The sequence below is a fragment of the Aquila chrysaetos genome, chromosome 16, assembly GCF_900496995.4.
Source record: "Aquila chrysaetos chrysaetos chromosome 16, bAquChr1.4, whole genome shotgun sequence".
Classification (NCBI taxonomy): Eukaryota; Metazoa; Chordata; class Aves; order Accipitriformes; family Accipitridae; genus Aquila; species Aquila chrysaetos.
In genome coordinates this window covers 2674992-2697526 of record NC_044019.1, presented here as the reverse complement: position 1 = coordinate 2697526, position 22535 = coordinate 2674992, and the positions used below count along the sequence as shown (strand labels likewise).

Below are 22535 nucleotides of genomic sequence, written 5' to 3'. Positions count from 1 at the left end.
TGTGGGGGTCCGCCGGCTGCGGGGTGGGAGCCAGGTCTCTGCTCTGGCAGTTTTGGGGTAAAGTCCCCGGTCTGTGCTGCACGCTCCCCAGCCTGGGGGCTGCCTTGGCACAGCCTGGGGGACGGGATGGGGGTCTCCGATGGCTGTCCCCTGCCTGCAAAGTGGCGGCTGGGGACACGGACCAGCCGCGACGGTGCTCCCACACCGGCCGGGGCTCGGTGCAGGATGCTGACCTCCCCGTACCAGCTCCGCACTCCCCCGGTGCAGCGGGGCGGCCGCAGCGGCGTGCCTCCCGGTAAGCATCTGTCTGTCTGTCTGTCCGTCTGTCTCTCCCCCCAGGGCAAATGCCATAGGATGACCGCTGCTGGTCCCCTCTTACTGGCTGTGATATCGTCTCTCCTGTGGCTCACGCGGGGCTTCGACCCGGCTCCCAGCGCCTGCTCTGCTCTGGCCTCCGGTGTCCTCTACGGCTCCTTCTCCCTCAAGGACCTCTTCCCCACCATCTCCTCCGGCTGCTCCTGGACCCTGGAGAACCCCGACCCCACCAAGTACTCGCTCTACCTCCGCTTCAACCGGGAGGAGCAGGTCTGCACCCACTTCTCGCCCATGGTGCTGCCGCTCGACCACTACCTGGCCAACTACACCTGCGACCCCCGCGGCGAGGCCGCCAGCCCCCCGCCCGCCCGCCAGCGGCCGGAGGAGGAGGAAGAGGAGGAGGAAGCCGAGCTGGAGCTGTGCGAGGGCGCGGGGCCCTTCACTTTCCTCCATTTCGACAAGAACTTTGTGCAGCTGTGCCTGGCGGCCGAGCCCGAGGCGGCCCCCCGCCTCCTGGCCCCCCAAGCCCTGGAATTCCGTTTCGTGGAGGTGCTGCTCATCAACAACAACAACTCCAGCCAGTTCACCTGCAGCGTGCTCTGCCGCTGGCTGGAGGAGTGCCTGCAGGCGCCCGGCGCCCGCCGCTGCGGTTTCACCCACGCCGGTTGCAGCTGCCAGGCGGAGAGCCCGCCGGCACCCCGGCGCAACGGCACGCGGCACGCCGCCCGCACGCCCGCCCCGCCGCCCGCCGCCGGCGACTGCTGCCCCACCGACCTGCATTCTGCGAACGCCAACGATTTCGACCCGCCCGAGGTCCCGCACGGTGAGTGGGGTGCGGGGGGGGAACCCCCGGGGACGGACGCCCTCGCTCCGCGCGTGCTTCCCGGGAGGGGGGGGGGGGGGCACGCTTGGGCACGTGCGACGGATCGACCCCGCTCGTGCCACGCTCCCCTGGGGAAGGAGGGCGCGCACCGGGTGCCGCGCACGGAGCGGGGAAGCCGTGCGAAGCGCAGATCCCGTGCGCGCTCCCAGCTCCACGTGCACCTCGCTCGGAGCGACGGCCGGGCTCGGCGGAGCCGCAGCTCGCTCTGCCCTCGCTGCGGTCCGGCCGGCCTCGTTAGTGCCGCTCCCCGCCGTGCCGGCCCCGGTTGTTTGCCACGGTTGCTCTGGCACAGCCGGCGTGGCCCCGGAGCCTTGCTCGTCGCCTCCCCGGCGCGAGGCTGCTGCTCGCCTGACTGCGAGCCCGGAGCAGGAGCCCTATCACTCTGCATTGGTGGAGATGTGGAAAACAATTTGCAGGTAAAATGACCCTTTCCCGTGGCAAATTACCCTTGACTGCTGCAGCCCGGGCGCTTGTTATTCCAGGCAGGATGTCACGGCACGGCGGCACGGCGCGGCCGGGCTATTAACCAGGCGGAATGAAGCCATTTGCTTGTTACGGAATTGCAGAAACCTCAAGTGAAGATAAAGCAGCCGTGCTCGCCAGCGCCCTGGGCACCGGGGTCGGGCTGCCCGTGGCCAGGAGCCACCTCACCCGAGCGCTCCCTTCGCCTGTGGGGCATCTCTGCCGAGCCTGGCGAGGTGAAGCAGGGGTTTTGAGGCACATCTGGCCAGATGTTCCCCCGTGCCAGGCCCGGGTGATGCATGGGGAGGAGCAATCCCCAACTTAGCTGTGTGGAGTCTTTATCCAGCAGATTAGGTGGTGGTGATGGGCTGTGGGTATATATATAATTTCATTGGGCTTTAGCATTTATTTCAGGAGCTAAATGTCATTACAGGCAGATCCCCCGACTAAATCCCCGGTCCGTTACAGCTGCAGGGTTATAAATCGCCTCATCCCGAGGGGAGCTGCCTGAGCTGATTTTATTTTTTCTTTTTTTTTGTCCTTTTTTCCCCTTTAAATGCAACTCCATACGGACAGTTAAGTGCTCAGTGCTGGGTTCAGATGCCATCCCCCAAGGTCAGCCTGGCCCAGGGATGCTGCAGGGGCTGACACCCGCCGTGTCCCGGGGCTGCCTGGGGAGCAGCGGGTGCTGCAGGTGTGGAGCGGGGCTGCAGGATGCTCCATCCCCTCGAGAAGCGAGGAGATTCTAAAATTCCCCATGGCTGGTTTGCTGGGGGTTAGTAACGCCGAGCACGGCTTAAAGAGAGGGATGCCGAGGCTGGGTGCTGGAGAGGGGGGTCCCTGCAGACCCGGCATACTCAGGCACCGAGCCGCCTGCCGCCTTTCTATGGACCGGCACGCCGACCAGCCGCAATGGCGAGAGCGTGAACTCCCGCTCCTTCCCCAAATTACATTTGACATTCAATTAAAACCTGGAGGTGCCCGGAGGTACAATGTTATTGCGGCGCCAGAGCCGCAAGGGTAATGCGCTGCCTCGGCCGCCCCGTGCACCGCGCCGCTGCCAGCCGGTGCGAGCCCCCGCACCGTGTTTCCACCCACCCCCCCCCCCCCCCAAAAAGGCGTTCGCCTGCATCACCGGGCCGGGCTGCGGGGCTGCGGGGCTGGAGCACAGAGCGGCCTTCATGGCAGCGAAGGGGGGGGGTCCGGGGCTTCCACCTGGCCTCCCCCCCGTCGCTTTGCGGGGTGGAGAATGGTCGCCTTTCAGGGTGGCGGTGGCAGGCAGGGCCGGGGGGCTGAATGGCGCTTGTGAGCTGAGCCTTGGCGGGCGCCCAGCGCTGATCTCACCGGCTCTCCTCCGCCGAGCGCCGCAGCCGCGCAGCGACGCGGGGCTTGGCACCCGCCCAGCCGCTCGCCGGGGCTCCCCGCTCCCACCCATGGTGGCAACCCCCCCCTCCCCCCCCCCGCCCCGGGGGTCCCCGGTCCCCGAACCGTCCCCTCCGTGACGCAGCTCTCCCAGGGGGGACGTGGTGGGAGACGGGGAGATGCAGCCCCCGGTGCAATGCGGTGCTGGGTCCACGCGGGTGGGAAGCTTGGATGGGTGTGGGGACGGCGTCGAAACTTGGTGGGGTGACATTGGGTGCGTTGCAGCCGTGCAATGGGGGGGGTCTTTAGAGGGCGTACACCCCCTGCAGAGCTTGCAGCGCCGGGGCCGAGCGTTTCCAGCTCTGGGGCTTGCTCTGGGCTGCATTCCCCCTTTGCCCCCAAACCCATCACCCTTCAGAAACCAGCCCCCCGGGGAGGTGATGCCGGGATGGGGCCGCGGCTGCCGGGGCCATGACTGGCCTTGGGGGACATCGTGAGGTCCCCAGAAGACCCCCCCTGCCCTTCCAGCCCAGCAGCCGTGCCACGGCGTGGGGCGCTGGGGGACCCCCAGGGCAGGACTGGGTGCCGGGGCGGAAGGTGCTAGGGACGGCCGTAGCCGCCCCGCGGTGGCGGCTGGGGATTTAGTGCTTTCCGAAGGAAATTGAATTTGGTGTCTCTGTCGAACACAGCCGGGGAGAGCGCCCTCGTATATCCTCGGGATTTATGGTTTTCCCCGGGTGCTCACCGTGACGTGCGTAATTCTGCCGTGCCGCTGATGGGGGTGGGCGGCCCCGCGGGGAGCTCAGCCCCACGGCCTGACGGACCCCCCCACGGCAGCCCCTCGGCTTCCCCGGGTCCCTCTGCACCCCCCCATGCCCCGGAGCGGGATGCATGGGAAGAGGAGCCGAGGGTGCCTGGCTGCACCGGCGGTGACGGCGAGGAGCCCATGCAGGGGACGGGCCTGGGCAGGGGTTACACTGCGTTGAAGGCAAAAGTCAGTAAATTTGGGTCTGGTTTATGGTACTAATAAGTGTCAGTGCAGGCAGTGCTCCCTGCCTGGGGCTCGTATATCACCTCTGTGTGTTGCAACGGGAGCCACGGCATGCCCAAAGCATGGCTGGGGGCTCCCCCGCCAATGCCAGGTGTCCCCATGTCACCTCCCCGCTGTCCCTTGGGGACATCACCACGCTCAGCCGGCAGTGCCGGGGCAGCTCGGCGAGGCGGTTGTGCCATCCCTGGCTGCTGTCCTGGCTGGCACAGCAGCGAGCTGCCCGTGGCGTTTTGGGGGGCCACGTGCCCGAGGTGGCGTCGATGGTGCCCAGGGGAGCCCCCGCTGTTTCCCACGGCACGCGGCATCCACCGGCAGCAGCCGCCCCGGTGCTGCCGTGCCGTGCCTGGGGCAAGCGCATGGGAACTCGCCAGCATCCTCCATCCAGCTATGGGGACAAGGGACCCTGCTGCAGGACAGGGGGGTGGCCCAGGGGGTGTGGGGGAGGCTGGGGAAGGGACCCCCACCCTGTGCCCGCAGCTGCACCTCCCGCCGAGCCCTCCACATGCCAGTTAATTTCACGCCAAGTGCTCTTGATGGATCTCTTGTTATTTTTGGTGAGCCGAGCCATAAATTTGTGCCACCTCACTGCAGCAAGCTGTTAAGCGGGGACGGGAGAGCACCTCTGCCCAGCACGGCGGGGGCACGGGCACCCTGGCCACACCAGGGACGTGGCACCCCGGGCCGTGCTCCAGCTGCAGCCCCTGTGACGGGGGGTGACGTGTTTGGGGGAGCTGTGACATGTTTTTTCGTCTGTGAGTGTGCTCAGCCATGCTCAACCATCTCTTGCCCTCAGGGATGCCACGCAGCGCTCAGTGTGGGGCCAGGCATCCCTGTATCCCCCCTGCAATGTCCCTTGACCCACGGTGGCCCATCCACATCCGTGTCCCCGTTCCGTGCCCGCTCTCACCGGAGCCCTTCTCTCTTCCAGGCAATGCGGTCGAGGAGAACCAGAAGGTGAAAACCCAGTGGCCACGGTCAGCGGACGAGCCAGGCGTCTACATGGCCCAAACAGGTACTGGCGCTGCTCCGGTGCGAGGACAGGCACAGGACACTGGTGGTGCTGGGCTCGGGTGCCTGGCCATGGGCAGGGGTGATGGAGATGGAGCGACTCGATTTGCTTCCTGCCCACAGACCAACTTAATTTGCTCCATTTATATATTTTTCCTTTACACCTTCCTCCGAGGGTTGTAAAGCAAAAAAAAAAAAAAAAAATCTATTAATTGTTTAGTTCAAATGTATTTATTTGGCAAATCCATCTGGGTAATTTGAGAGTGCTGCTCCCCCCTCCGCAGCCCCCCCTGATTTATGGTCGGAGGGCTCAGAGGCGAGCGGGAGATGGATGAGCCCTGGCGCCGGGAGAGGAGCTCCGCTCCGTGTGCCTGGCATGCAGATCTGCTCCCGGCAGCGCTCGGATGCTCATGGGGGTCCTGCCCCCCCGGGAGCTGCTGCGCAGAGTGCGGGGTGACCCCAGTGGTGGCCCGGTCCGGCCCTGGGGTCCCCGTGTGACGCGGAGCAGCCACGGGACGTTGTTCACCTCTGTGGGAGCCCTGCTCCGGAGCCTGAGTCCTGCCTATCTCCAGGACAAATTGTCCCCTTCGGAGCCCTCCTCCATATATTCCTTTTTAATTTAAACTGATGGCCTTTTCTTCTGGCCTGTCCAATAGCTTCAGAGACATCATCAAGCTTAATAAGAGCCGGGTTGTTGTAAATGTCAATGCTGTGCCTCGGTGGGGAGAGGGAGCTGTGCCGGGCTGCCCGCGCTGCCCGGGCTGGATGTTATCCCTCGTGCCAGATGTGATCCCGTGCCCCGACCCCTTCTCCGTGTGCCGCTGGTGCTGGGTCTGGAGGGCGACGTGGGCTCCTTCACCCCACTTACGTCCTCAGCGTCATCCCCGTCACCCGCGGCCCATCGTCCTCATCCCTGCGCTCACGGGTGCTGCCCGGCCGCTTTCCCGGCCCCCCCACGGGGGCTCCGCTCACGGCACCTTCCCCGGTCCCCCCCACCGGAGAAGTCGCCGGCTCTTAGGCTTCGTGCCTCCCGCAGGGGACCCGGCGGCGGAGGAATGGTCCCAGTGGAGCGTCTGCTCCCTGACGTGCGGGCAGGGATCCCAGGTGCGGACGCGCTCCTGCGTCTCCTCGCCCTACGGGACGCTGTGCAGCGGGCTGCTCCGGGAGACGCGGACCTGCAATAACACGGCCACCTGCCCAGGTATGGGGGGGCGTACGGGGGCATTGGGGGGGGGGGGGCTTCGCTACCGGTTGCGGGGTGCCCATCGCTGGCTGGGCTCTGGGGTGATGCCCAAAGGGCTGAGCGGGCGGGTGGCTGGGGAGAGCGAGGACTTGTGTTGCTGGGGGGGGTTTCTGGAGGTGGGGGGGTCTCTTGCAGGTGGGGGGGGTGGCTGAGGAGGGTGGCTCTGTGCAGCAGCGCTGTCGCGGAAGCAGGCGTTGCCCGTCCCGCGCTGGGCTGCTCGGAGCCCCGTTGGCATCCTCTCATCGTCTCGCCTTCCCGGCTGTACCAGCTCTTGGGAAACCACGTGGGGAGCAGCAAAACGGGGGGAGGCATCTGGAATGGGTGCCCCAGCACCCCGTGCCTCGCCGCCGGTGCTGCTGCCAGGGGTTTTGCTTTGGGAGCAGCTCGGCCGGCAGCCCCTCTCCATCCTCCCTCCCAGCAAACCTGGGGCTTCCCCAGGGTGTCTCCGAGGCTTTGCGCTGGGGGAGAAGCAGGGGCTGGAGCCTGTGCCAGGGGGACTCGGGACCAGGCAGCTGCCTGGCCCGGTGTGGTGGGGGTTCCCCGCTCGTGTGGGGCAGGATGGGGCCAAGCTTCTCCGTGCTTCAAGGCGAGTCGTGGGCAGGAGCGGGCAGGCAGGGTGCCGGGGGTCTCACTGGGCCATATACTGGCCTGTTTGTCCGCGGTGGTATCCGTTCGTCTCACGTGGGACACTGGGAATCGGAGGGGCCTCGGGGTGCTGCAGTGGCAGCCGGGCTGCCCTGTCTGAACCTGGGACGTTTTGGGGGCTTTGCACCCCCAAAACACGCCGGTGCCCGCTCCCCTCCATACCGGGGAGTGCAACCCCGTCCCATCACTCCAGGGACATCGCGGCTCGCGGAGGAGCATCCTTTAGGATGCTCGTGCGCCGTGCGGGTCCCCGCTCCCTTCCCGGGTGAGCTGAGCTCCCGTGGGTGCGACACGTGCGAGGGGCGACCGTGCCCGGTGTGTCGACACGGGTTGGGGTGAGCCGGGCTGCGCGCGGGTGCGGGGGGACACGTGCCGCCGGTGCCGGGACCCCAAGAGGGATGCTGGAGCAGGGCAGGGAGTGGTAGCGGCAGCGCTGCCTGCTCGGGGCCCTTGGGGTTTGGGCTCAGGTGCGACGGTGGGGCGAGTGGTGCCGGCGGGACACGGAGGGGAGCCGGGGACTGTGCCCGGCTCTGCCACGGTGCCCCGGGGCACGAGGGGTCTGCGATGGCCAGGACCCCTCGGTGCCAGGAGGAGGAGGAGGAGGAGGCTGGAGCCCCACGGGGCCGGGAGCGTGGGGCGACGGCGCTGTGCTGTGTTGCAGTTCACGGCGTGTGGGAGGAGTGGTCCCCGTGGAGCCTGTGCTCGGTGACCTGCGGGCGAGGGTCCAGGACCAGGACGCGGCGGTGCGTGGCCCCGCGGCACGGAGGGAAAGCCTGCGAGGGCCCCGAGCTGCAGGCCAAGCCCTGCAATATCGCGAGCTGCCCGGGTCAGTACCTCCCTCTCTCCCTGCTCCTTCTTCCCCCCCACGGGAACGCCAGGAGACCGGCACCGGCCGAGAGCCAGGGCCGTGTTCCCGGCGTGGGGCTGCGGTGCTGCGAGGGACGGGTGGCATCGGCGTGGGGACCCGGGACAGCCCGTGGGTGCTGTGACATGGGGTGCACCCTCCTGTCCCCGCTGGAAACCTGGATGGAGAGCCGGCTCCGTCGGCCATGCCGGGGGGGCTCGAGCCCCCACCATGGGCAGGGGGAACCAGCCTGGGGACCGTGGAGGAGCCGGCTCCTTCTCTTCCCATCTGCTGCGGCTGACTGTCCCCCGCAGCAGGCACAGCGCCGGCACCGGGGTGGCACAGGGACATCGTGGGGCACCGGGGAGGTGGCTGGAGTTGAGGAGGGGGGGGGTCGGCTGCAGGGTCTGTCTGTGTGCGGGTGGCACCGCCATCTCCATCCTTTCCTCCTGTGTGCCAGGCGTGGCCGTGGAGTGTCTACGGTGATGGCCGGGGGTGCCACGTCGGGGCCAGCATCCCCGCGGGGACCCCACGTGCGGCATGGGGAGGCCGGCGGCGGGCTGGGAGCAGGAGGGAGCGCGGGAGCTGAGGGGCGCGTGGGGCGCACCCCCTCTGCAGCAGCTCCGGCAGGGACGTGCCACCCACGGCACGCGGCTTTTGCCACAGCAGCCCGGTGGAGATGCTGCTGGCGTGTCGAAAGCTCACAGCAGCTCCCCTTCCCCGCCTGCCCCGGCCCTTTCAGCATTGCTGGCTTTGGCGGGGAGCGACGCCGGGGTCCCGCGAGCGTGGCGGTGCGGCAGGGCTGGGCGTCGCGGCGCAGCAGGGCTGCGGGAGCAGCCGCTCGGCACGTGGGAACCGGTCCCGGTGACGGTCCCACCGGCCGGGGCACGATTTGGCGCCGGCCGTTGAGGTCGGCACGGGAGGAGCCGGCACGTCCGTAGGTTGGACCCGTTGCACGGAGAGCCCGGCGTGGGTGGCGGGGAGCCGGGGGCCGTGTGGCCGAGGGGCCGCTGGCCGGTGAGGACCTGACGCCGCTCTCGCTTGTCCCCGCAGTGGAAGGGCAGTGGCTGGAGTGGGGCGCCTGGAGCCGCTGCTCCGTCACCTGCGCCAACGGCACGCAGCAGCGGACGCGCAAGTGCAGCGTCTCGGCCCACGGCTGGGCCGAGTGCCGGGGGGCCCACGCCGACGCCCGGGAGTGCTCCAATCCCACCTGTCCCAGTAAGGCCCCGCGCGCCGGGGGGGGTGGGAGGTAGCGGGGGGCGGGGGGGGAGGCCACCCGTGCCGTTGGCACGGCACGTCGGCGCGCGGCACGTGGCCCAGCCGTGCGTCTGCCGTAAAGCTGCTGCGGTGTCGCCGCCGGTGACGCGAGGATGCCGGCAGCCCCCTCCGCTGCGGATGCGGGGGGGGGGATGCTGGGGATCAGCAGCCGCCCCACCTCGTGCCGGTTGCTCCCTCCAGGCGCATCCCAGCCGGAGGAGCCAGGGATTTGTTCTGTGCCCTCGCTGCTGTGTCGCGCTTGGGGGGGGGGACCCGTCGGCGCGCCGGTGGCTGCAGGTCCCGGCGTGCTTTGGGCGTGCGAGCCCGTGCGAGCTCTCGTGCGTGCACGTGGGGCTGGGGCCGGCTCTGGGGATGGGGGGACACCAGGCAGGGGGGTAGTCAGGGGAAAAGGGTGGACCCCGTCCTCGTCCTGTCCTTCAACCCCATCCTTGTCTTGTCTTTCGACCTCCCCGGCATCGGTCGCAGGCGCGGAGGGAGGCGGTTGCTGCGCCGGGGCCGCCGGGGCAGCCGGAGGGAGGGAGCGGCTCTGCCGTGCACCCAAGGGTGCCCTTGGGCTGCCAGCTGGGCGGCCGCACAGGGATGCCGGTCTTGTCTAAAAGAGATCTAAATCATTGATCCATGGATTTCGTACCCCGCGGGGCTTCCAATTCGCGGCACGGCAGGCAGTCGCCGCTGGGGCCCGTCGGCCCGTCCCTGTCCCCCTGCGTGCCGGGTGCCGCTCGCCATGCCGAGATGGGCATCCCACGGTGTCCCCATCCCCACAGCCGACAGCAAGTGGGGTCCCTGGAACCACTGGAGCCTCTGCTCCAAGACCTGCGACACCGGCTGGCAGCGCCGCTTCCGCATGTGCGAGGGCACCGGCGTGCAGGGCTACCCCTGTGAGGGCACCGGCGAGGAGGTGAAGACCTGCAACGAGAAGAAGTGCCCAGGTAAGGGGCAACACCCCCCCCCGCAACCCCGGTGCCCATCAACCTGCGTCTGGGCTGCGCCTGACCTCTCCTCTTGCCCCCCCCCCCCGCCCCAGCCTACCACGAGATGTGCAAGGACGAGTACGTCATGCTGATGACCTGGAAGAAAACAGCTGCCGGCGAGATCATCTACAACAAATGTCCCCCCAACGCCACGGGTGAGGGGCGCGGGGCGAGCACCCCCCAAAAGCCCCCACACCCTGGAGCAGGGGCAGGGGACGGCGGGTGGTATCGGGGTGCCAGGCGGTGCCGCCCGTCCTCGGCGTGCCGGCGAGGCGGTTCCTGTGCCGGCGTCAAACCCGATTCTCCCGCGCAGGGTCCGCCAGCCGCCGGTGCCTGCTGAGCCCCCACGGGGTTGCCTACTGGGGTGTGCCCAGTTTCGCCCGCTGCATCTCCCACGAGTACCGATACTTGCATCTCTCAGTAGGTGCACGCTCTGGCGCGGTTCCCCCCCCCCTCCGACCCCTTCCCCATCACTGGGAGTCTGCCCCATCCCTGGGCAGGGAAACCCAGCAGCCGCCTTGCTTCACCGGCTGGCTACCACATGGGGAAACTGAGGCAGGGCTTCCCGGGCAGGGCTGGGGGAAAAGAGGAAAGAAAGACCCCATCCTTGAGCTGGGGGGGGGGACCTCGGTCCAAGCTGTTCTCCTGTGCCCTTGGGAAATAGCTCTCAGGATGGGAAGGACCACCCCCAGACCCCCAAGTCCCGCTGCTGCCCTAATAAGTGCAATTAGCTCTGCAGCGTCCCCGCTGCCCGGGCTCTGGGCATGGTGAGGGACCGGGGGACACAGGGCGGTGCTGGTGGCCGAGTGACACTGTTGTGTGTCCCCCCCCCCGTCCAAGCTGCGGGAGCACCTGGCCAAGGGGCAGCGGGTGCTGGCGGGCGAAGGCATGTCGCAGGTGGTGCGGAGCCTGCTGGAGCTCATGGCCCGCAAGACCTACTACAGCGGGGACCTGCTCTTCTCCGTGGAGATCCTGCGCAACGTCACCGACACCTTCAAGAGGGCCACCTACACCCCGTCCTCCGAGGACGTGCAGGTAGCGGGTGGGGGACGGCGAGGGACGCCCCCGGGGAGGTGGCGGCGGTCGGTCCCCGGACCCCAGCCCCGCTGAGCCCCGTCCCCGCAGCGCTTCTTCCAGGTGGTGAGCTACATGGTGGACGCAGAGAACCGGGACAAGTGGGAGGATGCCCAGCAGGTGAGTGGCACGGGGCATGGGCGGGCGGCCGGGGCAGCCGGGATATCCCCACCGTGGGGACAGGTCCCGGCGGCTGCGGAGCTGGTCCCTCGCCCGCAGGTCTCGCCTGGCTCTGTGCACCTGATGAAGGTGGTGGAGGACTTCATCCACCTGGTGGGGGACGCGCTGAAGGCCTTCCAGAGCTCCCTCATCGTCACCGACAACCTGGGTGAGCGGCGGGGTGGGCACGGGGGCTCGGTGGGCACGGGGAGCCGGCCGGTGACGCCCGCTCTGCCCTGGCAGTGATCAGCATCCAGAGGGAGCCCGTCTCCGCCGTCTCCAGCGACATCAACTTCCCCATGAAGGGACGCCGGGGCATGAAGGATTGGGCCCGCAGCTCCGAGGACAAGCTCTTCATCCCCAGGGAGGTGCTCAGCCTCGCCTCTGCCGGTGAGGCAGGGCTGGGGCCGCAGGAGCGAGCACGCTCTGCGCGTGCGTGCACGTGTGCGAGCGAGCGTGCACCCGGGGCTGTGCAGGAGCGTGCACGTGTGTGAGCATGCGCGCGTGAGTGCCCACGCGTGCACATCTGGGAGTGTGCGTGTATGAGCACGCGTGAGCGTGCGCATGTGAGTGCCCATCTCTGTGCGCACGCGTGAGCATGCACGTCTGGGAGTGGGCATGCGTGTACATGGGTGAGCATGCACACGTGAGTGCGCATCTGGGAGCGTGCACATCTGGGAGTGGGCATGTGTGTACACGTGTGTGAGCATGCACACATGAGTGTGCATCTGGGAGCGTGCACATGCGTGAGCGTGCACATCTGGGAGCATGCACATGCGTGGGCGTGCACATCTGGGAGTGGGCATGTGTGTACACGTGTGTGAGCATGCACACATGAGTGTGCATCTGGGAGCGTGCACATCTGGGAGTGGGCATGTGTGTACAGGTGTGTGAGCATGCACATGTGAGTGCTCATCTGGGAGCGTGCACATGTGTGAGTGTGCACATCTGGGAGCGTGCACATGCGTGAGCATGCACACCTGGGAGTGGGCATGTGTGTACACGTGTGTGAGCATGCACACGTGAGTGCACATAGGGTGCTGTGCACACCAAGCTTGTGCATGTGTGCGTGTGAACGTGTGTGAGCTTGCGTGTCTGGGGCTGTGCACGTGTGAGAGCACACGCGTGTGAGCGCGCAGGAGGCCTCCTGCCAGCCCACATGCCTGCATGTGTCCGTGTGTGCCGCGCTGCGTCAGGGAGGGGGGGTGCGCGTTCCCTCACGCGTGTGGGGGGCAGACGCGTGGGCTCTCACGTGTGCGTGTGCGCTCGCGGAGCCCACGCGTGTGCCGGGCGCTGGATCACGGCGCCGCTCTCCCTTCCCCTCTCTCTGCAGAAACGGATGAGTCGTCCCACTTCGTCATCGGGGCCGTGCTGTACCGCACGCTGGGGCTGATCCTGCCCCCGCCCAGGTGAGTGGGGCTGCCCGCTGTCCCCCATGCCGTGTCCCCATCCCTGTGACAGCCAGTGCCCCTCCCTGCAGGACCCCCCTGGCCGTCACCTCCAAGGTGCTGATGGTGACGGTGCGCCCGCCGACCAAGCCCGCGGAGCCCCTCGTCCTGGTGGAGCTCTCCCACGTCATCAACGTGAGTGTCCCGTCGCCGTGTCGCCGCGTCGCCTCTCGGTCCCGTGTGGGTCCCAGCGGCCCCGAGAGCCGGGCAGGGGCCAGCAGCTCCCAGCCGGTGGCCGCAACTACTCGGCTCCGTGCCCGCGGTGGGGACGTGCCAGCGCTGGGGGAGCCGGGCAGGTCCCCCACGGGCCAAATACCCTCCTGGGGGTGGGAGCGGGGCAGGGGGTGAAGCGCTAACCCATCCCTCTGTCCACAGGGCACATCCCACCCGCAGTGCGTCACCTGGGACTACTCGAGGACGTGAGTGGGGGACAGGGACACCCTGGACGTGCCCTGGCTGGCGGGCGACGCCGGGTGATGGAGCTGGGCTATCCCGGCGCTCCATCAGTCGCTGGGGAGCCGGTGGGAGGGATGGGGAGCGGGGCCGGTCCCTTCCCTCTGGCTGCGGGGTGAATTGTGCCGCCACGGGATCGATCTGGCTCCGCGTGACGCCGGGGACGGATGCCGCCAGCCTGCCAGATGCGATTTGTTAGCGCGGAGCCCGGCGCTTTGGCAGGAGCGAGGGAAAGTAGGGCACGGCGGGGGGAGCGGGGGGCACTGCGGGGCGGGGGGGCAGCAGTGCTGGCCCCCCCCCCCGCCTCCTCCCCAGGTGCCCGTGGGTGCTCTGCACCTCAGGGTCGCTGGTTCCAGTACAGCTCCCGTGTTGACGGGGAGGCCCGTGGCTGTGATGAGTGCGGCGGGTCTCAGCCTGGCCCCCGGGGAGCTGCGTCCCCAGCTGTCCCACAGACCCAGTTCCCCGTTTCCTCGCCTTGCTGGGAGCTGTGGCTGCTCTCCCTGTGCGTGGCCAGCGTCACCGCAGGGCACCCCCTCCCAGATCCTTCCCGGGGGGGGGGGGGTCCACATGGTGGGAGAGTTATCCGTGGCAGGAGGGGAGGAGCATCGCCTGCTCCCAGGCAGGTCTGGCTTTGGGGTAGCGCATCTCTGCCATGTGAGCTGCGGCTTGTGCTGGGGGGGGGGGGAATGTGGGTGCTGGGGGGCTCCTGGGACTGCTCCTGCCTGCCCTGGCACTGCCTCACCCCCCCCATCCATCCCCGCCACCCCTCCTCCCAGGCCTGGCCCCCTCCTTCTGTGGTTTGCCCCCCCCAAACCGAGGTGGGATGATTAAAAATCAAGCCTTCGTGTTGCACCGCTCCCCAGAGGGATCAGCACCAGAGCGGGCGGGGGCAACTGGGACAGGGATGGCTTCGCCCCCCGCGATGGGCTCAGGGGATTAACCTGTCCCCTGACAGTGCCCCCCCCCCCAATCTGCTTCCCCTTAGGCAGGGGCCAGCAAAGGGTTAATTCGGGAGAGGCGCGAGGGGCTGTGTGTGTTTGATCATTTCAAATTGCTCTCCCTCGCTCTCGTCCCATTAATCAGGGATGCTGGCTTGGGAAACTGGGACACGGAGAGCTGCCAAACCCTGGAGACCCTCCCAGCGCACACCAAATGCCAGTGCCGCCAGCTCGCCACCTTCGCCGTCCTCGCCCAGCTGCCCAGAGACCTGGTAGGGGACACGGCGGGGACAGGGACGACCCCGCCGGGGACACGGGACATGGATGGGGGGGCGATTCCAGGGCTGCGGGGCCCGGCCGAGGTGGGGGTCCCCGGGGAGGATGGGGATGGGCAGGGGCTGCGTTGCCTGCAGGCACCTCCACAGGGTGGGCTGGATGCTGGGAGGATGAGGGGGGTGTCTCCCACCACCCAAAAAAAGGCCCCCTGCACCCCCCGGCACCCCAAGGGTGGGCTTGGGCGGGCAGGGGGCTGTCGCGATCGACAGGGCTTGATATCGGCGTCGCTGTATGCTAGGAGGGGAGGGGGCAGCCCCGGCCCCAGGCGTCCCCCCCGCCCCCAAAACCCCATTGCTATTCCACCCGCGTCCCCCGTCGGCATGGAGATGGGCACGGGTCCCCGGGAAGGCGCCTTGGCTGCGCCACCGCTGCCACCGACCCCCTCTGGCGCCCGGGGGGTCCCCAACCCGGGGGGGGGGGGTATGAAGGGGCCCGGTGGGGGACAGGGGGCTGGCAGGGAGCGGCCATGGGGGGGGGGGCCGGGCTCAGCTGCTTTTCCCCCCCTCCCGGTTGCCCACCAGGCCATGGACCCCTCGGGCACCCCGTCGGTGCCACTGATGATCGGCTGCGCCGTCTCCTGCATGGCCCTGCTGACCCTGCTGGTGATCTACGCTGCTTTCTGGAGGTGACACGGGGACAGCTGGGGACCCCGGGGCTGGGGGGGGGGCACCTGGGGTGCGAGACCGTGTGGGGAGGGGGCGGTGGAAGGGGGGCACAGCGTGAGCAAAGGCTCGGCGTCGATGGGGTTAAATGCAACGTGGAGGGAAGAGAATAACCCAGGGTGGGAGACAGGTCCCTGTCCTGACCCGGGACAGCACCCGGGGGGGACGTGGGACAGGCTGGCACCCCGGCCCCACGCTGCTCCTGCCCGCAGGTTCATCAAGTCGGAGCGCTCCATCATCCTGCTCAATTTCTGTGTCTCCATCCTGGCCTCCAACATCCTCATCCTCGTGGGCCAGTCTCAGATGCTCAGCAAGGTGGGTGCCATCACCGTGCCCCCCCGTCACGGGGTCCCCGGGCCGGGTGCGGGGGCTGCGGCGGAGTCGGAGCCCTCTCTTCCCGGCCGGTCACCTCGTCCCTGCTGGCTCCCAGCAGCAGATTGGATTTGGATTAACTCGATCTCGGGATTAAATCCTTTGCGCCGGTGGTTTTGACACAAACCTCGCGTGGGAGTTTAACCACCGCGGCGCCGGGCACGTGGCCGCGGTGATGCCGCGATGCCTCCCCGTGACGTGCCCGCGTCCCCGCAGGGTGTGTGCACCATGACGGCAGCCTTCCTCCACTTCTTCTTCCTCTCGTCCTTCTGCTGGGTGCTGACGGAGGCCTGGCAGTCCTACCTGGCGGTGATCGGCCGGATCCGGACACGCCTGGTCAGGAAACGCTTCCTGTGCTTGGGATGGGGTAAGAGCCCGGCAGGGCTGGTGCCGGGGTGGGCTGGAGGGGAGGCACCGCGCGCCCCTCCCTGGTACCCCCCCAGGGTTATCAGAAGGGGAAACTGAGGCACAATGGAGGAAAGCAGACCTAGATGTTCTGGTCCCTTCCACGTGGCACCCTCTGACCAGCCCAGACCGTGGGGAGCTGCCAGAAGGGCCCCATCCCTGTCCCCATCCATGGGGGCTTGCTCAGGGGTGATGCTGGGGGGGGGGGACGACAGCAATGCCACCCCCCTGCAGCTCCAGCCTCGTCTCCCCTTTCCAGGCTTGCCAGCCCTCGTGGTCGCAGTTTCAGTCGGCTTCACGCGGACCAAAGGCTACGGGACGGCGAGCTAGTACGTGGGGACGGGGGGGGGACACAGGGCTGGGCACGGGGGGCCGCTCGGGGCTGGCAGCAGTGCTGGGGACAGGGGACGTCCCCTCTCCGTCAGCCCCTGACACGCCACGGTCCCCTGCAGCTGCTGGCTCTCGCTGGAGGGCGGTTTGCTCTACGCCTTCGTGGGACCCGCTGCTGTCATCGTGCTGGTGAGCTGACCCCGAGCCTCGGACCCCCAAAACCCACCCCGGTGTGTGGCAGCTCCTGCCAGCCCCGGCTCCCGGAGGGCTCCGTGCCCGGCCCTAACCCCGGCGCCGCTCTCGCCCAAGGTGAACATGCTGGTCGGCATCATCGTGTTCAACAAGCTCATGTCCCGCGATGGCATTTCAGATAAGTCCAAAAAGCAGCGAGCTGGGTAAGTGCCCTGTGCCCCGCGGGGCTGTCCCTGGGGCCGGCGCGGAGCACCCTGCTCTCCCGCGCCGCCGGGCATGGCATGGGGTCTCCTCCGGGAGCGGGCTGAGGACGGGGCAGACTTCACCTCATCAGTGGGCAGCGGGGGCCAAGCCCGGGGCAACCGCAGCCCCTCGTTTGGGGGCTGCTGGAGGGGCAGTAGCTGAGGGGGGCAGTCACCCCCAGACCTTCCCCCAGGGAAGGGGGAGCCGCAACCCGCGGACCCCCCCTCCCTGCCGCCAGCGGAGGGGGCTGAGCCCTGCCCGCCCCATCCCGCTGCCGCTTGGCCACCCCCGCTCGCCACTAACAACTGCTGCCGCCCCTCGACTAACCCGGCTCTCTCTCTCTTTCTCTTTTCCTTCTCCCATTTGCTTTTTGCCTGTGTCTGACCATCCATCCATCCGTCTGTCCGTCCATCTGTCCAACCTCCCCCCCCCCCAACCCCTGCCATCCTGCTCTCCCACGGCCTTGCTCCCCTCGCCTGCATCCCCGCGTGGCCCGGTCCTGGCCGCGGGGCGCCGGGGGGGTGGTGGGCACGTAGCTCCAAGCCCCCACCCTGCGGCAGCCTGCTGCTGAAATGCACCAAGTGCGGCGTGGTGTCCAGCGCGGCCATGACCTCCGCCACCGCCAGCAGCGCCATGTTAGTGCCCGCCACGCGCCCGCTTCGCCCCCGCCCCGAGCACAGCCTTGGACCCCAGGGACCGGAGGGGTGGGCTCTGAGTGGGGGGGGGGGGGGGATGGATTCTGGAGGTGGGGGGAGGGGGGGGTCCCACGGGCAGGGCGAAGGCTGTGTGCTCGGGGTGGCCCCCGGCGCGGGTGCCCCACCGCGGCCATCACGTCTGCATGGCATGGCTTCCCGCAGGTCACGTCATCTCCGGGGTCGGGGCACGGGGTGGGGGGGCTCAGCTCCTTTTCCCCGGGGGCCGGCTTGGGAGCAGGGAGGGCGTGAGGGGCAGCACGCCGTGGGGCACGGGACGGTCCTGGCCTCGGGGGCGTCCCCGGGACCCTCTTCCCGGCACGTGAGCCCCCACGGGTGCTGGCTGGGACATGTCCGGAGGGCTGGGCTGTGACCGCTGCCACCCCGGTCAGCCGAGGTCCCTGCTCCCAGGGGTTGAGTTGCAATAGAAGCAGCCCCAAAATTCACCGCGAAAAAAAGACAGAAATCCCCTTGCTGCTCTTCTTGCGGCTGGGGGAGGGTGACGGTGGTCCCGCGTCCCCCCAGCACCCTCCCTGCCAGCGGCGCTGCCTGTGCGGGGACAGGGACACTCGCGGCTGTGCCCTTCCCCGGGCCGGCTCGGCAGTGCCGATGTCTCGGTCTCGGGGGGCAGAAGGAGCCCGCGGGCCCCCTCGCCCTAAGGTGGGCAATGCCCCCAACACCCAGCCAGCGCCGGCTTGGGGACGCCGAGGAAGAGGGGACAGCGGGGGGCCAGATGGGGTGCACGGCATCCACAGGGCGTTGGGGCTCGGGTCTCCGCGCCATGCGCGGTCGGCTCCGGCCACGCTTGCGGGGTGGGGGGCGATGCTCGGGGGGTTGTCGCGGGGCAGCTCCGGTGCGGCGGGCTCACCCCGGCTCCTCTCTCCCTGCCCCAGGGCATCGCTGTGGAGCTCCTGCGTGGTCCTGCCTCTGCTGGCGCTGACCTGGATGTCGGCCGTGCTCGCCATGACCGACCGGCGCTCCATCCTCTTCCAGGTCCTCTTCGCCGTCTTCAACTCCGTCCAGGGCTTCGTCATCATCACCGTACACGGGTTCCTGCGCCGAGAGGTGGGGCGGCCCCGGAGGGGTGCTGAGGGTGGGGGGGACGACGACGACCCCTGACCACGGCGCCGTCACCGGCTCTGTCCCTGCAGGTCCAGGACGTGGTGAAGTGTCAGATGGGGGGGTGCAGGAGCGAGGAGAATGAAAACTCGCCCGACTCCTGCAAGAACGGGCAGGTGCAGATCCTGGTGAGTACGGCAGCGCCGGCACGGGCTGCAGCGGGCACCGGCAGGGCTGGGCGCCCCAGCTGGGGCAGGGTCCCCCTTGCAACCCCCGCTGCTCCCCGTGCTGGCCAAGATGCATTCATTTCCCCATCTCTCTCCCCCTCTTTCTCTCCTCTCTCTCTCTCTCTCTCTTTCCCCTCTTTCTGTGTTTTTATAGACAGATTTTGAAAAGGATGTTGACCTGGCGTGTCAGACAGGTGAGGTCTCCCCTGCCCCCTGCGCTGGGGACGGGGATGTCACCATGCCCACGCCTGGGAGGGGACCGGCAGCGTGTGCCGGGGCGGGCGCGATGCCACCGCGCAGGGGGTCTGTCCAGCCTCCCCGCCCTCCCGCGGGACCCCCGGGGCCGGCTCTGACCCCGCTCCCTGCCCGCAGTGCTGTTCAAGGAGGTGAACACCTGCAATCCCGCCACCATCACGGGCACCTTGTCCCGCATCTCCCTGGACGGGGACGAAGACCCCAAGCTCAACACCACCTCGGAGGGTGGCCTGGGCTTCTCCAGCTTGCCGGGAAACATCCCTCCTCCCAGCATCCTGGTCCAGGTCCCCAAGATGACGCCCAACGTGGTGGCAGGATTGAGCGAGCTGGGCGAGCCGCCGGCGCAGCCGCTCAGCCTGGAAGCGCCGGGTCCCGTCTACCTGTGCACGGAGAGCAGCCTGCGGCCCCTGGAATACGGCTGGCTGCGGGCCCCCGAGCCCCCACGGGAAAGCGACTACATGATGCTCCCCCGCCGGACCGGCAGCCTCAAACCCTTCCCGCGGGAGGAGAGCACCCTCGGTCCCGGCGCCGAGGAGGGGGTGCCCGGCGGGACGGGGCGCCCGACGGCCGAGGGGGACGCCTACCCCGGCTTCGTCGCGGTGGATCACATCAACGTGAACTTGAACCAGCCCTACGGGACGGTGAAATCCCCTTACGGCCTCCAGTTCAAGCAGCACCCCACCGTGCGGCAGATCCTGGCCTCGGAGCTGTCGGAACGCAGCCGCACCATGCCCCGCACCGTCCCCGGCTCCGCCATGAAAGTGGGGTCCCTGGAGGTGAGCGGGGGGCTGGCGTGTGAGTGTGCCCGTGGACACGTGCGCGGGGAGGGAGAGACGTGCGAGGGAGTTGGGCGAGCGTGCAAGGGCACGCACGGACGCGTGTGCACGTGCAGGGTTGCACGAGTTGCCCCCATGCTCGCTGCTCGGCATCGCACCCTTTGCTCGGGGCTGCCTTCACCCCAGTAGCGCGGTGGATAAGCCGCACGTCCCCCAGCTCGGCCGGGACCCCCGTTGTCTCCAGCCGGGCTCTGCCCCCTGCAAGTGGCACTGCTTGGGGCTGGTGTGAGCTTCCCCCCACCCTGCCCTGCTCCCTGCTGCATCCCGGACCGGCAAAAAACCTTTTCCTTGTCTTCCCCATCTCTTTCCCCTGCTCCGGGCTCTGCGTGTCCCCTGCCAGAGGAAGAGGTTGCGATACTCGGATCTGGACTTCGAGGTAAGTCCCGCCACGGCAGCGGGTGTCACCGGTGCCCGCCGCGGGGTCGGGTGCCATCTGGTGACTGAGCCACCTTTGTCCCTGGTTCCCTCTGGCTCGCTGTCAGCAAAGCAGCAGCCGAGCTCGGAGGAGTTTTATACCAGGCAATAACGAGCGTTGGCCCGTGATTTAAAACGCCGGCGCCGAGCGGGAGCGTTGCAGCGGGCTCTGCCGCTCGCCTGCACCCTCTGCCCCGGGTCTGGGGGTGCCCTGGGGGAGGCAGGGGGTGAGCGGGCGAGAGGGGGACGGGGAGGGGGGGGCTGCGCCGAGGGGGACGGGGCCGTGCTGGATGCCGACGGCCGCGGGCTCTGCTCTCGCCCCGCAGAAGGTGATGCACACGCGGAAACGCCACTCCGAGCTCTACCACGAGCTCAACCAGAAGTTTCACACGCTGGACCGGTACCGGGCCCCGGCTGCCGGCTCCTCCAAGGTGAGGTCCTGGGGGTCCCATCCTGCTTCGGTCTGCTGCCCTGCACCCCTCCACCTCCTCCGTCATGGACTGGGGCGTCCTGGGGAGGATGGGGGGCGGGGGGAACGGGGCATCCCCCAGGATGATGCTGAAGCTGAGCGCTGTGGTTTTTTCCGCAGCGAGAAAAGCGGTGGAGCGTCTCATCGGGCGGTGGGGAGAAAAACACGGCCAATGTAAGTGCCCGAGCCCCCCCGGGGGCTGATCCACCCCATCCTGGATGGGGCCGGAGGGCAGAGGTGGGTGGCTGTGCCCCGGGACTGGGTGCCGGCGGGAGAGAACCGCGCGTCGCCACGCACCCCGACCGCTTGCCGCAGCTCTCCCTCGTCCCGCAGGATGCGGCCAGCCCCGAGGAGCAGCAGCCGCAGGCACCGGCTGCGCCGCCGAAGCCGTGGAGCACGTTCAAGGCGATGACGCTGGGCTCCCTGCCCAGCGCCCAGCGGGACCGGCTGGAGCTGCGCTGTGCGGACTGGGAGGGCCCCTGTGCCGGCCTGGATGCGGCTGACGGTGACTTCCAGACAGAGGTGTGAGCCCCTCGCCGGCCGCCACCGCCTTCGCCCCGGGGCAGGACGAGCCGAGACGCTGGGTTTGCTCTGTCCTCCTTGGTGGCCGGGGGTGGGGGGGGGTGTCCTTCCCTGGCCGGAGCCGTCCCCGCGGAAGGGACCGTGCTCCCCCCGACCCCGGCCGCGGTCGCCTCTCGCCCGTCCTCGCGCGATTTCTCCTCCCTGCCACCCTCCGGACGCGGGTGTGGAGGGGACACACGCACCCCCCCCCCCCCCCCGCCACCTCGCCATGCTCACCCACCGATCACGCCTGCACCCCCCTCCCGGGGCAGGACCGGCCGTCGAGGCCGTCAGATCTTCGTTCTTTTCTACCGGGATGTTTCTTCACGCCGTGCACCGTGTGCACGCGAGCGGCTGCTCCCCCCCGGGGGCCGGGCTGCCCTCGCCCCCCACCCCGGGGTCCCGCGGCCGCCCCCTCCCAGCCCTCCCCACCGTCCCCACCCCACGGGGCAGGTGCTGTCGTTGTTGGAAATAAAAGTTCACTCTCTGTGGTGCCGTGGGGCCGCGGCCGCCGCCTCGTGCTTCGTGTCGGGGGTCCGGCCGGGGAGGGGGGGGTGGCTGTCACCCATTGGGGACCTCCGGGCTGTCTGCTCCCCCCCCGGCCCCCTCCCTGCTCCGTCTGTGTCCCTGCCCGGAGCCCGCAGGATCCTGCTGGCCAGGGCTGAGCCTGCGCCCACGCGCTGCCTTGCAAATGAGCGTCTTATCGCAGGAGCCAAGAGCAGTAAATTACATGGTAATTAATCTATGAGCAAATTAGTAACTTCGGAAGCAATTACCATGCAATCTGCAGAGGCATGTAACGTGGGGTGCCTCGCGCTGCCGGAGCAACCCTGGCATCGGCACAGCCGGAGCTGGGCGTTGCAATGCGGGTGTGCTGCCCACGGCACCGGCGTGGGTGACGCCGGGGATGGGGCACTGGGGCGGGGGGGGGGGGCTGGCAGTGGGGCCAGCAGCCGTGGCTGTGAATGCCGGGCTCGTGCCGGACCAGGAGCCGTGTTGGGAGAGCAGGGGCAGGAGTCGAGCTTGGGGCAGGGCAGTGCTGGAGGAGAGGACATCTCTGCATCATAGCTCTCAGCACCTCGGGGACTAACGAGAGCCGTGCGAAGTGCTAATCCGTGGCGTGCATCAGGTGCCCAGGCAGTTGGCCGGACCATGGGCACCGAAACCCTCCCGCCGTGGCGTGCCGTAATGCGCCGGGGAGGGCTGTGTGGCCGCTGCGACGGTGGGAAGCGTGCCCTGGTCATGGCTATTGCCTCTCTCTCTGGGAGAAGCCGCCAGAGCTTCCCCGAGGGCTCTTTTCGGCGAGGACAGGCTCGGCACGGGCTGCGGGCGAGCTGGCAGCACCCTC

The 22535-nt window shown here is 68.6% G+C and overlaps 1 protein-coding gene across 7 annotated transcripts in view; it reads left to right on the top strand.

The window, feature by feature from the left end:
- The window catches only part of ADGRB2 (adhesion G protein-coupled receptor B2), a 112428-nt gene extending 90746 nt beyond the window's left edge, over positions 1–21682 (top strand). For 4 of the 7 annotated variants that reach the window (XM_030040052.2, XM_030040058.2, XM_030040055.2 and 1 more), the window contains exons 2-32: positions 340–1138; positions 5002–5085; positions 6118–6282; positions 7631–7795; positions 8867–9031; positions 9856–10020; positions 10116–10217; positions 10376–10482; positions 10903–11097; positions 11188–11256; positions 11356–11464; positions 11539–11685; positions 12629–12704; positions 12776–12878; positions 13119–13162; positions 14280–14406; positions 14992–15095; positions 15345–15447; positions 15721–15871; positions 16169–16238; positions 16362–16428; positions 16549–16634; positions 17211–17309; positions 18260–18431; positions 18518–18613; positions 18807–18846; positions 19025–19683; positions 20084–20119; positions 20484–20588; positions 20747–20800; positions 20960–21682. In XM_030040052.2, coding sequence (XP_029895912.1) covers positions 340–1138; positions 5002–5085; positions 6118–6282; positions 7631–7795; positions 8867–9031; positions 9856–10020; positions 10116–10217; positions 10376–10482; positions 10903–11097; positions 11188–11256; positions 11356–11464; positions 11539–11685; positions 12629–12704; positions 12776–12878; positions 13119–13162; positions 14280–14406; positions 14992–15095; positions 15345–15447; positions 15721–15871; positions 16169–16238; positions 16362–16428; positions 16549–16634; positions 17211–17309; positions 18260–18431; positions 18518–18613; positions 18807–18846; positions 19025–19683; positions 20084–20119; positions 20484–20588; positions 20747–20800; positions 20960–21154 — 4659 coding nt within the window. In that variant the 3' untranslated portion in view covers positions 21155–21682. The remainder of the gene's footprint in view (positions 1–339; positions 1139–5001; positions 5086–6117; positions 6283–7630; positions 7796–8866; positions 9032–9855; positions 10021–10115; positions 10218–10375; positions 10483–10902; positions 11098–11187; positions 11257–11355; positions 11465–11538; positions 11686–12628; positions 12705–12775; positions 12879–13118; positions 13163–14279; positions 14407–14991; positions 15096–15344; positions 15448–15720; positions 15872–16168; positions 16239–16361; positions 16429–16548; positions 16635–17210; positions 17310–18259; positions 18432–18517; positions 18614–18806; positions 18847–19024; positions 19684–20083; positions 20120–20483; positions 20589–20746; positions 20801–20959) is intronic. The other 3 variants (XM_030040054.2, XM_030040056.2, XM_030040057.2) reach the window with 3 other exon arrangements.
- The last annotated feature ends 853 nt before the right edge of the window (positions 21683–22535 follow it).